Genomic DNA, 14,209 nt, shown 5'->3' with positions numbered 1-14,209 from the left:
AGAATATTCTCTGCTTTACAGATTTTCAGTGGTTCTTAGCTCTGGTCCATAGCGCTAGAAGGAACTTCTTCTAGTGATTCTAAAGAAGCACACTTTACAAAAAGTAAAATTAATGATCTTGCTTACATTGCCTCTGCAACCATGCTATTAGCTGTAAACTATAATACTGCTAGGGTCCAGTTACTGACTGTGCTTGGTGCAAAGATAGCCAAAGTAAATTGTTATTCAGGATGGTGAATTAACTGCCAACTCTACTTGGACATTCAATTAGTATAAAAAGTAATCAAATAAGTGTTTCCTATAAGCTGGTCTAGCAGTCTTTTCTTCATGATACCAAAATAATCAAATTGTGGAGAGAGGACACTAGACAAGGGATTAATAGGCTCTATATCTGCCATCACTCTCATGACAGTTCTTCAAGTTGATACTAATGAGTCACAGTGGTGTAAAGTAAGTACATTTACTCAAGTACTGCACTTAGGTACAATTTTTTTTTTACTTTATTTGTGTATTTCCAATTTTCAGTGCTTCCACTTCTACTCCACTAAATCTCAGATGTGTAGATGTGATGAGACGCATTGTGATCTTGTGGATCTGCTATTTTCAAAAGATTTGTTTACATTTGAAAACGTATGATATGGGACATATCAGGCCTATTTTTCAAACACTGGTTACAAGTGTGTGCAGTGCACAGTACCTTGACAACTGCTTGTTGATTAGCTACTTGACCACCTTCGGTATAATAGGCTATGGTAAGCTACTGTATTATTTTACATAAATAAATACCATTCTAATAACCTAAAATGAATCTTAAAGATAGGATTCTCATTTGATGGAAATGGCACATTTCTTCCAAATCCAAGAGAATGATTGAATTGCAGCCTGATTTGTGGGCTTTGTGAACACTGCTTTGTAATGGGTTTGGTTATGAACCAAGACTTTCGTATGCGTCAACATCCCATAAACATCTTGTTGGGCATTGTCAAAAACACATTCCATTTCTCTCATTACACGTAAGCCAAGCCTATTTGACCCCAGCTTTATGGTTATTGCAAAGGCACTACATTAACTCTGGTTGTATAAAGAGATTCTCTCTTTTTCACTTGAGAAACTTGTTTAGATGGTTTGTGCTGTTCCAAATGAAAACAGACCTGCTGGCAGGGGCGTCACAAGGGGAGGAAAAGTGGGACTGAGTTACTAGGGCCCAAGATGTAGGGGCCTTAATTATTTTATACTTTAGCTATTGAAAAATAGCAGATCTACAAGCTCACAGCGCTGCAATCTTGTAGATCTGCTATTTTTGAAAAGTCGTGAAAAAGTGTGCAAATCTTTAAATAGGACTATATGTATTTTTTAAGCGAACATTTGTAACTCAAATTTTGCTTCTGGGCGGTCCCTGGAACGAAATATTTTGAGATGGGGGTCCGTGGCCAAATAAATATAATTTGGGGGGTCCTTCACGTGAAAAGGTTTGAGCACCACTGACATAGAAACATAGGTTTTTCAAAAAACCTTAGAAGGATTTGAAATAATGTTCAAAGACTTGCACAATGTATACGATTTTTCAAAAAATAGCAGATCTACAAGCTCGCAGCGCGGCACTCGGTGCCGCGCTGTGAGCTTGTAGATCTGCTATTTTTCAATAGTTAAAGTAGCCAGGGCCCAGAATTTGGTGCGACACTGCTGCTGGGCTACACGTAGGGCCTGTACATAATATGGCATCATGCTCCGAGTTGGTTTTGTAAACAAGGAGTAGGTTGCTACAGCAATCGCTCCCCATGGTCTTCTCTGGCAAGACTAACACCCAGAATATGTGTGACCTCTCAACTACCATCACCACTGGTGTAAAGTAACTATGTAGATTTACTTAAAGGGATATTCCACTTTCAAAAAAACTTTTTGTCATTGTATGGTCTAATGAGGCTTGTATGAACACCCTGAACAGTTTTTAATTTTCTTCATTCAGTATTTAGATATTTGATGTAAATGTTATCTGGCCCTCCGGCACGCCCAGGCCCCAGGGCCTCTCCCCACACACACTCATTGTAACTTCAAACTCCATTTTAACCATGAAAGATTCATTAAAAACACCCATTATTTTTTCTGGTGACTCATACTACCCTCCTAATACGTGAGCAGGCCGTGTTTTTTCCATAACGTTTTTCATGTATTTTTAATAATTCTTTGGGAAAATGGAAACAATTAAATGAAATAAAAATATATAAAAAATACATGAAAAACGTTATGGAAAAAACATGGCCTGCTCACATATTAGGAGGGTAGTATGAGTCACCAGAAAAAATAATGGGTGTTTTTAATGAATCTTTCATGGTTAAAATGGAGATTGAAGTTACAATGAGTGTGTGTGGGGAGAGGCCCTGGGGCCTGGGCGTGCCGGAGGGCCAGATAACATTTACATCAAATATCTAAATACTGAATGAAGAAAATTAAAAACTGTTCAGGGTGTTCATACAAGCCTGATTAGACCATACAATGACAAAAAGTTTTTTGAAAGTGGAATATCCCTTTAAGTACTGTAATTCTACAAATTTGAGGTATTTGTACTTTAGTTGAGTAGGCCTATTTCCAATTTCCAATACTTTTACTTCTACTCCACTACATCTCGGATGCAAATATTGTACTCCACTACCACTACAATTAACTTTGGTTACACTTACATTGCAGATAAATGCTTAATATTATAAAAGATACATTAATCCACTTTAGCCCTATTTTATACCTTGGCTATGACGCATTGTGAGCTTGTAGATCTGCTATTGATGCCAATAGGCCTACTTTTGGACTTTTAATCAAGTACATTTTTAATTCCAGACTTTTACTTGTAACAGAGTATTTCTACACTGCAGTAGGCCTATTGATACTTTTACTTAACTAAAAAATTGTGTAGGCCTACTTTTTCCACCACTGCCCAGAATGTGTAACCTCTCACATCACACACCACACCCTCACACTAAACCCAGGACCAGATGTTAAACACAAAGGTGACAGGGGTCAGATGATCCAACCTGCTCAGAAGGACACAAGTTTGCTACTCTTTCTGTGTCATCATTGTCCGGTTTATTATTCAGTTCATGCACCTAATAATTTAGATTCTATTACATAACCGACGCGACACGGACTAGCCTACAATATATTATATGTTTTTTTTTAACTGAAAGCCTGCACAGGTGTTGTTGGCTGGTGTGAACAATGAGCTGTGCTTTTTTTTTCTTTTGCATGCGGAGAAATACTGTAGAAAGAAAGCACTGAACCTTGAGTCTAGATGAGTGGTTTTCAAAAAATAAAATAAAAAATCATCAATGTCTATTATTTATTCAGAATTTGAGCCACGGACCACCATTTGAAGAGATTTAGCCTCTTGTCCACAATTCCATGCTGTGTTGATGTTCGTGCCATAGAGATAACAGGCAAATTGATATTCTTCTTGTAAATTAAGTACTGTAGGCCTAATGCAGGTGTTTAACACTAATTTAACTCTCGAGAGCGTAACCGCAAGGGTCCATTGGGTTCATTTTACACTCTCAAGAGTTAAAGATCTATAAGGGTCCATTTGGTTACCAACTCTCCATCATTTAGCTGGGGACCACCTGGAACCCCCTCACTCAAGGACCACTGGTGGTCCCCGGACCACTGGTTGAGAACCAGTGGTCTAGAGACGTGTTAGTGACAGTATATGACATTATATTTTCTCTATAACAGATGTGATGTTGTGCTGTTGTTGATACGGGGGTGGATGAATGAAGAAGTAGGTCCTCTCACGGTCTCTGCTTACCTCCAGTGTTTGTGCGCTTCGTGCAGCCACCGGCCTCCTCAGCCGGACTTTCTTCCAGTGGTCGTTTGCGAGAGTCGGGGGAATCAGCCTCCATGTGGCTCTGCTGATTGTGAAGGTTAGGATCGGAGAAGATCCCGTTATGTTCCAGCACTGCTCCACCGGCCATCATCATTTTTCCCGAGCAGTAAATAAAAAATGTGCGCTATTCCACAGCGGCGTCCTCCTCACCTCATAATACTCTCTCACACGCGCGCACACACACATACACACCGCGATAAGAGGCGAGTTTTCTCGAAAACGGCCAAGTTTTCGCCGTTTTATATTCAAATGTTTCCCCAAAAAAAGCTGCAGAATGACAGATCAAGCCCGTGTTCGCTCCCGCTGTTCCTGCTCCTCGACTGTTGGCAGAGCGTCACACACACAAAGCTAAATATAAAGATCCATTGAGTGAAATGCATTCATTATAGCAGCAAGCACTCAGTGTCACTTCAAAAGCATGGTCTTTACGGTCATTCTTTACGCGCACAAGTTCAACCCCAGTGTCTCTGGAAAGAACGCAGAGCTGCTCGATGAACTGGGAAACAACAGAAGATGTTCATAGCGGAGCAAGGCAGTGGAAAATATTTTAGTCATCTTCACGCCATCTCCCAGAACATGTTCTGCTCGAGTCCTCTCAGGTCGGGTAGTGATAAGTGCAGCTGTTGTTATTGTTGCCTTTGTAATGCAAGAGGGAAATGTTCTTTTCAAAGCTCTGGGGTGGACCACAGTGCCACTGACCGGCCAAAGAGGAGGAGGCCGAGCAGAGCATCTTGTGTCAAGTGAATCAGCATCTACCTTCACTCAGTTCACTGGTGTTCATTATCCCCACGTTCCAAAATAGTCTCAACTACAAAAACGAATAAACCCAGGCAATTCGACCAATAAACTCTTATAAACTCAAAGTAGGCTATAGCATTTTATGATTATAGAAATGTCATAAAAAGGAAACCAATAAAAGGGCATGGGAATTTTTATTTTATTAAACAAACATTTATGTACACTCCCAACTGAACATAAATTCACTTTACACTGTACAGCATAATTACATAATCACATTAACTGTAGGACACACTTTGTTAATCCCCTCTGGTATAGATCAATTGTGAATTAATTGACATTTTATTCAATTGTTGATTTAAACTCCCTGCAGCTGTCTGCAGTTTTTGTGGAAAATTTTCCCTGGTGACATTTTTCATGGATCATGGCTGAGAAGTCCCATTTTTCAGACATGAATACCAGTATACCAGAGGGTCACAAAATGTGGTCTAAGGACCCCAGGTGTCCCTGGGTGGGGTTCCAGGGGGTCCCCAGCTAAATGATTGACAGTTAAGAAAGAAATGGACTCTTATGAGTCTGTAACTCAGAGAGTTTAATCAAATGGGGTGGGAGGACAATGGTCTAATACGTATTAAGCTGGGAGTCCTTGAAATTAAAAGGTTTGAGAATCACTGACTTCCATTTGCTATATTCTTCGCATTTCTGTCTGCTAACAGTGGAGACTTAATAAATTACATGGCCGTCAGACTAAAAATAGAAAAAGTAAATATTTACATGTCATTTTGATTGAACTATATAGTAATCTACCATGCGTGCGCTACTCCATGTGTCTTTCTGGCCTCTTTGTATGCATCTCCAAGCCCAAGTCAAACTACAAATTAGATAATTAACTTATAAAGACACAACATGGTTTTGTCATTTATGTGTCATCACATCTAATTTTAACTACTGAGTGCAATTATGTAATCATTCACTTTGGAACCAAATGTTTATTTGAACGTTTGTAAGCTCAGAGTTGGTTTTTAATTCAACGGTGGCTGGAGAGTACACTCTTCTGTGCCGGCCAGAGATTCCTTCTCTTCACTGTGTTGACGTTTGGCTAACTGCTGCTCAGAGTCTGTCTTCAGCAAGGCTGCCCTATTTGCCAGTCGGTCAAAGACCAGATCTGCAGTGCTGGTCAAACTATGCTGAAAATTCAAAGGGATTCAAAGAGTTAATTTAATTCTGAGATTGTACAAATGTAACCAAATGGATCCATAAAGGTCCGTTTGTACACTCTCAGACTTACAAATGGATACAATAACAATGAAGGAATTTACTGTGTACAGTAAAACCATAATATTATGTTCACGTGGTCGTTGAAATTCTTGTAGTGAATGGTAGAAAGATTTAAAGAAGTATATATTGAACTGATTCCTTTGGTAGAAATGGTAGACTTAAAGAACAGTTTCTGTCCAAAAGCCTGGCTCTGAGAGGGAGATTTTCTTTTGGTGCTGCACCATTCTCTCGAGACAGCGTCTGTGGACAGACTGAGTGGGCGTTCCCCTTTCTTTGACGATGGCTTGCCAGATTGGTGCTGCACAGACAGCGCTCAAATTATTTTTAGAACCAAATGATGCTTATAATATTGTTGCCTATTGATCAGTCCACATGGTTTAGCCCAGTTCTCCAGCTGGGGTCGCTGTTGTGCTGTGAGTTGATGCAGCTTACAGGCTAAAATAAATTCACTCGTTATTAATATTCTTTGGTGTATTGGAACCTTGTTTAAAGATATACGTATATATATAATCAACATACCATCAATAACTGTCTGGCTCCCCTGCAGTGTTTATACTTGGAATTTCAACTTTTCAGATACATTTCAAGAAGAGTATATTTTTGAATACATTTTTTTTAATGTATTTGGTATGTAAAGTAGCACAGGATTCCCCCATGAAAGACTCATCCTGAGGAAAGGCTATTTTTCTTGCCTATCAGAAGCATCATTTGAGAAAGAACTAGGGTGTCAAGAAAAGTTACCACTTGCAAGCCAGAGCATATCCATGGTCATAACAAAGACATAACCAGCAGGAGTGTCGTACCAAATTCTGGGCCCTGGGTACTTTGAAAAAAATAGCAGATATACAAGCTCACAGCACGGCACCGAGTGCCGCGCTGCAAGCTTGTAGATTTGCTATTTTTAAAGAATTGTGAATAGTGAGTCTTTGAATATTTCAAATCCTTCTAAGGTTTTTTTAAAAACCTATGTTTATATGTCAGTGGTGCCAAAATTTGGCCACAGACACTCATCTCAAAATATTTAGTTCCAGGGACCCCCCAGAATCATAATTAGAGTTACAAAAGATTGCTTAAATAATACATATATTCAAAGATTTGCACACATTTTCACAACCCCCTCCCCCCCCGACCCTGACACCCCTTGACATAACCTTGCCATCCCCTTGGATCCCAAATGACACCTCTGCTGCCTATTACTACTGTACCTGCAAAATGTGCAGTCCCTTCAGTGTGAGGATAGCCAGCTCTCTCAAGCCATCCCCTGTCAAATCCAAGTAGATAATGGACAGCAGGGGGCTCTTGAAACTCCGCCTCCACAGCAGCTGGAACTGTCCATCTCCCCCACACACCGGCTGCTCCAGCTTATAACAAAGCAGTTCCTTTTTGGTAGAAACACAACGTGATGATAACTAAATTAGATCCATAATAAATACAACCGGTCCTTTCTTGTAGTTATCTAGAAAGTTGGGGCGAGTTTTACCTGGAACATATTAGAGAAAATTGGACACACCTACTAACTGTCTCAATTCATGTCTCAATAAATAACTAACTGTCTCAATTCATACAACTAGAAATTCGCGGCCGCTGACGCGGCCGCTCATATCTAGAAATCGCGCCCTAACGGGCACTCACATTTGATCATAGTCATTGAAGAGTTTAGCACTGTTTGCAATAGAAGACGCAGTTACAATACACAACATTGGCACACGCACACAGTCCCAGATAATGTCAGCACTACTGTCCCGTTCTGGGAAAGGTAATGTCTGCACTACACTGTCTCTGCCACCAGGGGACACAGTAGGCCTACTACACTCATAAGTACACTGCACCGCGTGGAACTATTTGTAAGTCTGTGTTTCGGCCGGAAGGTTTATAATGGACGTACTATGATGTAATTCGCGTCATAGCATTAAATTATGTTTTGTTTAATTGTACATCGTGCAAGTACAATACGTTCAGGGAAAGCAGCTAGGAATGTAGGGGGAAAATGCAGCAATTTATGTGTGAAAGGAGGAATCTGTAGAAGCAGTGGTGTGAGAGTCTATCAATGACATGCTTAAACACCACCATGAGCTGGCTTGTCAATTAGTTGTAAGGATTCATGAATAAAGCTAGTGGTTTCACTTCATTGCAGGGCGCCCTCCCACTGACCTGTCCATAGGTACCCAACAGCACCTCCTTGTGTCCATCAAAGTCCAAATCAATGACCAAGGCACAAAGCACTGCATCAAACTGGTCACTCTCTGCAAGGCACACTTGATGAGACATACCATGCTCCTGCACGTCTCTGAGAAAACGCAGAACATGGCAGTTATTATTTTAATCGCAAACAGCTGCCATGTTCTATATCAGTGGTTCTCAACCTTTTCTGGCCACGACACCCGAAGTAATCATATTTTAACCGTTCTATTGTGAAAATAGCAGATCTACATACTCACAACGCCTTGTGTTGCGAGGCGTTGTGAGCATGAAGATCAGCTATTTTCACAATTTCTGCCTCTAATATTTGTCAATTTGGCCAATGTTTAATTTGTCATTTTAGAGGTATTAAAAAGTCCTTAAATTGTCACTTTAGAAATGTGCATATACGCTCTATACACTTAAACTTTATGTTGGTTTGTTTACTGTTGAGTGAGAAAACAATGTTGCACATTAAGTTAATCATCTGGGGACCCCCCAAAATAACTTGGGGACTAGGGGTCCCGACCCACAGGTTGAGAACCACTGTTCTATAGGAGCGAATGGAACACTGTTGCAGCAATATGACCAAATTAAATGGATATACCAATGGAATCTATAGAGCTACGCGTTAGGCTGACCTGTAGACAACCGCCATCTCTATAGTACTGGTTACCAGAAGATTGTAGCCTTGTAGTTTCACACCTGAAAAAGAGGTCACAATCGTCATCCAATCTTGCTCTATTTTATTTTTAACTAGTGATAACTCAATAGAGAATTTGCATTGTAACGTGGCATGAGCTACTGTTGAGGACACCATAAGACCTTAAATTAAAACAGATCACATACCTTTCTCTTCTGGGGTCTGGTTGGACTCAGTTTGGCAGCTCAGCGGGAAAAGTAGCACTGAAGAGATGGGGCTGTCCAGTTGTACCCGCCAGCTCTGTAACACCGCTGACATGAAGACACAACATCCTTATGAGAAACTTGTTTTTACCAATTACAGTATAAGACAAGAACACTGAATGGCAGCCAAATGCATTTTAATTCCTATCTTTTCACAACAGTGTACTATAACACCCCACAGGAGAAAGTACAGTAGAGACTTATCCATAATTTGATAATAATGTGACATAGGGCCGTGACAAATAGCCCTGAGCCACCACTGTCCAACAGAGTCATGCATTGTGTTTTGTTGTTTACCAACTTTACCTGGTTCAGTCTGGTTGACCACAGCCAGACCAACACAGCCATTTTGACAGCCAAATGCAGAGAGACGCTGGCCTCCAGGAATGCTCAGCATATCCATCCATAGTACACTAGAAGGAAGAGATCAGATCTTTGACAAACAGCATTCTCAAGCTGGTTCCAAAGAATTGCCTGTCAATATTTCCCGTAACTATCATATCTAATTACTACATTAAAATTGTATATAATCTAAACGGTGAGGTTCTCTTAAAAGCTTGCTCTCCTAGGGTTTCTTACCTCACAGGTACAACTATCTGTCATCTTTTATGGGAAAGAACTATTATACTACGCATAATGTATGTATATCTGTTGTGCAAATAGCAATCAAATCAGTATAACCGTCACACACACACACACACACACACACACACACACACACACACACACACACACACACACACACACACACACACACACACACACACACACACACACACACACACACACACACACACACACACACACACACACACACACACACACAAACCAGAAATCAAAGCAGATATACTAACTTGCTAGGCAGTTCTTGTAGCTCAGGAAAGAGTATTTCCACTGGCTGCTCTTCAAACTGATGAAGAGAGGCATTCTATTGAAAGACAAAAAGAAAAAAAAGAAGGAAAGAGTTAGATAAAGGTCTGACAATTTGAATAATGGATCAATGTGAATGGAGGTTTCCTACATATATGTACATTCATTATGACAGGGGTCTTCAACAGGGGGTCCTCAGAGTTACTACAGGGGTTCCAACAACTTGAACCCTAGTGTCCATTTTCTGAGAACTGCAGCCAAAAATAGCAGATCTACAAGCTCACAATGTAGATCGGCTATTTTTGGCAGAGGTTTGGTGTAGAGGGGAAAAAAGACTAAGTACAGAGTAAAAGGTCAAGTTTATTAAGTATTGACGGCTGAAGTGGTTAAATATCTGAAAACACAAATTGACATGAATCCAAAATACACTGATGATTGTGCTGTCAAACGATGAAACTATACGGAATCTATGAAAAGGTTGTGGGAGTCCCTGCTTCATCTCTCTCTCAACTAAAGGGTAGTTGGCCTGACAATGTTGAAGACCCCTGCATTATGACGTTTATTGACCGGCCAAAGATAACAGTTCACATCAACTTGCCTCTTTGTAAAGGTGGATCCTCTGATCGTGGCCACTTAACAGAAACACTGTCTCACTGACTTTCTCTACACATTGAACACTGAAGGATAAAGACATTGTTAGAAACGTTATTGACATATTTTATCTTTTGTAGGTTTCCATTTTTAAAGAGGGTGGTATATGGATGGTATGTGGTGACCAAACAGGTCATCACAATGTGTAATTGTTTTTTACTATTTTGTTTAAAAATGTTCTTGGTTTCTATTTGTAACTTCACTCACTTCAATCACTTAAACTCTGTATACTATATGTAATTATAGTAAATAGCAAACAAATAGCAAAATAGCAGAAGCTCATAACGTCTTACAGTGTGGCACGTTGTGAACATGTTGAATTTGATTTATGTTTAATTTATATTTGTACTAACAAAAACGTTGAATGTAAGGGTGGGATAACTTACACAGTGTGGTAGAGCTGGAAGGGAGTAAACTGCAACTCCAGGTTCAGGCAACTCTCTGTCCAAGACATGAAGCAGTGCAATCACATTCATGCAAGAAAACCCATTACATTTGAGTTATACATACTGTAATGGAGTTGCACACCGAAAATAGCCAGTCTGCAAGCTCACGTGTGGCACTGGCACAGTGCCACATTGTGAGCTTGTAGATCTGCTATTTTCGGCAAGACACTGGCACACAATTAGGCATAAACCAGGCTTTATAAAGGAGCTGAACATTGTTTATGGTGGTCTGGTCTGAGTGTCTTACGTGCAATTGACTCCAGATTGAACTCTGATCCAGGTTCATAATCACAGTAGATATTAAGGAAAGGGGTGGCTTTGTCACCAGAGTCCTGAGGGATGAGAGGTTCAAATATTCAGTGTTATTATCGCAGAGGAGGACAGCATCTGTCGAAAATACAACAGCATACGTATATAGTGTTTGGCATTATGATTTTTGCATCAAAATACCTTTATAAATGTGATCCCCACTACTAGACCTCGGTTGGGGGGAGTTTTGTTGAAAGCATCGATTGACACAATCTCTGCATCAACTATAAAAAGACAACATGATGGACAGCATAAAACAATACTGAACTTGAATTTCAATTCAGATGTATGAAACAACATATGGGGAGTCAGAAATAGGGGAGCCTTATTATAAACTGATTAACAATAATCTGAATATTGGTCCCTTCATAAAATAGCATATGCTGCAAACAGCTAGTATATACAGCAGTTTGACATCAAATCATATTATTAATATTTAAGTTAAAAAGGATGGTAATATTTACTGCAAAACATGTGGTCACAGTCTATAACAAAATAAAGCTGTGACTGAACTTCTTCCTTTTTCAGTGCTATAAATAAATAAATAAATACAATAAAATGCTAAAATCTCCTTCAATATGAAACTTGCCTGACTGTCCTGACTAAGCTGTTGTTCAGTAACTTCATGCTGGCATAGCCTTGGATCAAGACAATTATAGAAGTATTTGATCGATTTTGACATTTGGGGGTATATGCATATGGGAGAGTGTTTTCAGCTGGTGATTCAGTCCGAGTGTATCAAAGGGTGCGTTCGTAAATGTGCCCCGTTTGTGGTTAGGGTTAGGGGTTATGGTTAGGTTTAGGCATAGTTTTACTGAGGTTAAGGTTAGGGTTAGGGTTAGGCATAGTTTTACTGAGGTTAGGGTTAGGATTAGGGTTAGGTTTAGGCACTCACTACACTGAGCACACACCCGGTGCGCATTTCCAAACGCACCCTTTGATACACTCGGACTAAAACAACAGCAGAAAACACCATCCCATATGCATATACACCATTTTGTTCTACTTCCGGGTGTCTTTCGACTTCCTTCACAGGTGTTACCGATGATACTAATGAAGGGTCTGTTCCATTCTGGTCAAACAGAGTCAGGCAGGGTGCTGATATTGTGCATGTTGGCTCACTGGAAACACTCTGCTACACCAGTTGGTCTCAAAGTGTCATTGAGTGGGTTCCAAATGTCCCCATACAGGTGTGTAACTCTGACAGTGTATAAATGGAAGCAAATGGACCCGCAAGGGTCCATTTTATTCCATTTGTTGATTCCATTTGTACAGAGTTATGGGGGTCCTTGAAATTAAAGAACCACTGTACAATAAATCAAACAGAGCCTTAATTAGTATCATCAGTAACACCTGTGAAGGAAGTCGAAAGACACCCGGAGTAAACAAAATGGCGTATGTACATATCGGTGCATATACCCTAAATTTTGGGTCAAACACAGGTGTTTCAATTATTTGATTGGCATAGAACTAATGATCTACTCCAATCAGAACACCTGTAGGGGCTGTTAAGTCTGACATCATTTTGATGGCAGAGGAGAACTAATTATTAATAACAACTCAAAACACCCAATAATGGGGAGAGATTATGAATACTAGTGGGACAGGGGGCACTAGGGACATCTGGACACCATACTTTTGTTATGTCTGGGCATCTGGATGAGTGGGCACCTGGACATCTGGGCAATAGGGACATGTGGGCATTTGGACGAGTGGGCACATAAACGAGTGGGCACTTAGGGGTGGAGACATCTGGGCACCTGGGCAAGATGTCCCACCATTTCCTGCATTTGAGTGGGGAACATACTTTTTCTGTGGGGAACATACAGTAGATCCTGTTTTTGGTTGAGAGAGGAATGTTAACCTTTTTGTGGGGAGGGTGGGTGGGGAACATAGAACCTGGGGAACATAGAACCTTTTTTGGGGGTAAGTGGGGAACATAGAACCTGGGGAACATAGAACCTTTTTGGGGGGTAAGTGGGGAACATAGAACCTGGGGAACATAGGGTGGACCCCGGCACATAGAAACACCAAACTGAAACCACTCCTCATCAACTACTCCTCACCTGGTATGTAGGCAAACTGCACCTCCTTGGCCACCGGTCTGATCTTGTGCTGCAGATCTTGGTATCTGAAACAGACCACCTTTCCTTTGAGAGTGGCAGCCAGCAGCTCCTGGTCCCCAGCCTGACACAGACCGTAGATGTTACTCTGCGACCCGAGGCGGCTGAAACTGTCCTCCACAAAAGGGTCAATTTCCTTCGAGTCGCGGAGCATGGCTACAAATCAATATAAAAGTCAGTGTTTTAATGAAGAAAATAAAAGAGCGTTGTGTAATCTCCACTTAGCCATGGTGCGTGGGGAAAACTGTAAGCAAAACATCCGGGTGTAGGAGGAGCTTCCAGGCGTGTCGTTGGCCAATGGGAAACGAAACGTCGTCGTCTGCTTTGTGAACAGAGACAGAGAGGTATGGTATCTCCAATGTATTGCTGCCCTCTACTGGAAAGGCGAGGTTACGCTAGCAACTTCTTCTTCTTCTTTTAGTTTTCCGGCAGACTGGATGCCTTAAGGCATATTGCTGCCTCCCACAGGTCGGGAGTATAACTCATTTGTAACTTCGCTTTACGCGATAAAAAATAATGTCCACCCGTGCACAGTATTCCCCTCCGTGTTTCCATTCCCCACATTACTCTCATTGTCTTGTCACTTGTTACTTGTCTGAGTAGACAAGAACCCTTCTCTTAAGGTATTATCCAGTTCTTCTCCAGAAACATCCGCCACATTAAGGAATCTCCTTGCTGCGTCTAACACCTGATTGATTGATTGAAGACTTTATTAGAAGTTTGCATAGGAAAAGGTACAGTTTCATGACGGTACAGTTCACTGGTACAAGGTCTACTAAAAGGAGATCCATGAAAAGACTAAGCTTATTTCCACTGGAAACCATTTAAGTATCTCATAT

General features: G+C 40.7%; 2 protein-coding genes across 3 annotated transcripts in view; both read right to left on the bottom strand.

Annotated features, from left to right (window-relative positions):
- The window catches only part of LOC308304403 (RNA-binding protein Nova-1-like), a 26,597-nt gene extending 22,128 nt beyond the window's left edge, over nt 1-4,469 (bottom strand). Inside the window, exon 1 of the mRNA XM_080748993.1 lies at nt 3,794-4,469. Within this exon, the coding sequence (XP_080605119.1) occupies nt 3,794-3,965 (172 nt within the window). The 5' untranslated portion in view covers nt 3,966-4,469. The remainder of the gene's footprint in view (nt 1-3,793) is intronic.
- A 402-nt stretch (nt 4,470-4,871) lies between these two features.
- On the bottom strand, nt 4,872-13,609 carry kptn (kaptin (actin binding protein)). 2 transcript variants are annotated; one of them, XM_080748771.1, is made up of 12 exons: nt 13,314-13,609; nt 11,389-11,471; nt 11,186-11,270; nt 10,879-10,933; nt 10,440-10,518; nt 9,826-9,899; nt 9,278-9,384; nt 8,915-9,019; nt 8,707-8,770; nt 8,039-8,174; nt 7,093-7,266; nt 4,872-5,796 (listed from the first exon to the last, which is right to left on the bottom strand). In XM_080748771.1, exons 1-12 carry the CDS (start codon nt 13,522-13,524, stop codon nt 5,632-5,634), a joined length of 1,338 nt encoding a protein of 445 aa, XP_080604897.1. In that variant the 5' UTR covers nt 13,525-13,609; the 3' UTR covers nt 4,872-5,631. The 2 variants fall into 2 exon arrangements, with proteins under 2 accessions (XP_080604897.1, XP_080604898.1); XM_080748772.1 differs by lacking the exons at nt 11,186-11,270; nt 11,389-11,471.
- Nucleotides 13,610-14,209: the final 600 nt, after the last annotated feature.

Source organism: Nannobrachium achirus (genome assembly GCF_963921795.1).
Source record: "Nannobrachium achirus genome assembly, chromosome: 19".
In the NCBI taxonomy this organism is placed as follows: domain Eukaryota; kingdom Metazoa; phylum Chordata; class Actinopteri; order Myctophiformes; family Myctophidae; genus Nannobrachium; species Nannobrachium achirus.
The sequence above is the reverse complement of the archived record's forward strand: the minus strand, read 5'-3'. Positions and strand labels throughout refer to the sequence as shown.

What these genes read in the sequence shown, in the direction of transcription:
- kptn (XM_080748771.1), bottom strand. Translation starts at nt 13,524, where the DNA reads ATGCTCCGCGACTCGAAGGAAATTGACCCTTTTGTGGAGGACAGTTTC. An exon ending in GCAGTTTGCCTACATACCAG is followed by an intron (nt 11,472 to 13,313) that starts GTGAGGAGTAGT and finishes GTCTTTTTATAG; the next exon opens with TTGATGCAGAGATTGTGTCA. An exon ending in GGTCAACCAGACTGAACCAG is followed by an intron (nt 9,020 to 9,277) that starts GTAAAGTTGGTA and finishes TCTTCATGTCAG; the next exon opens with CGGTGTTACAGAGCTGGCGG.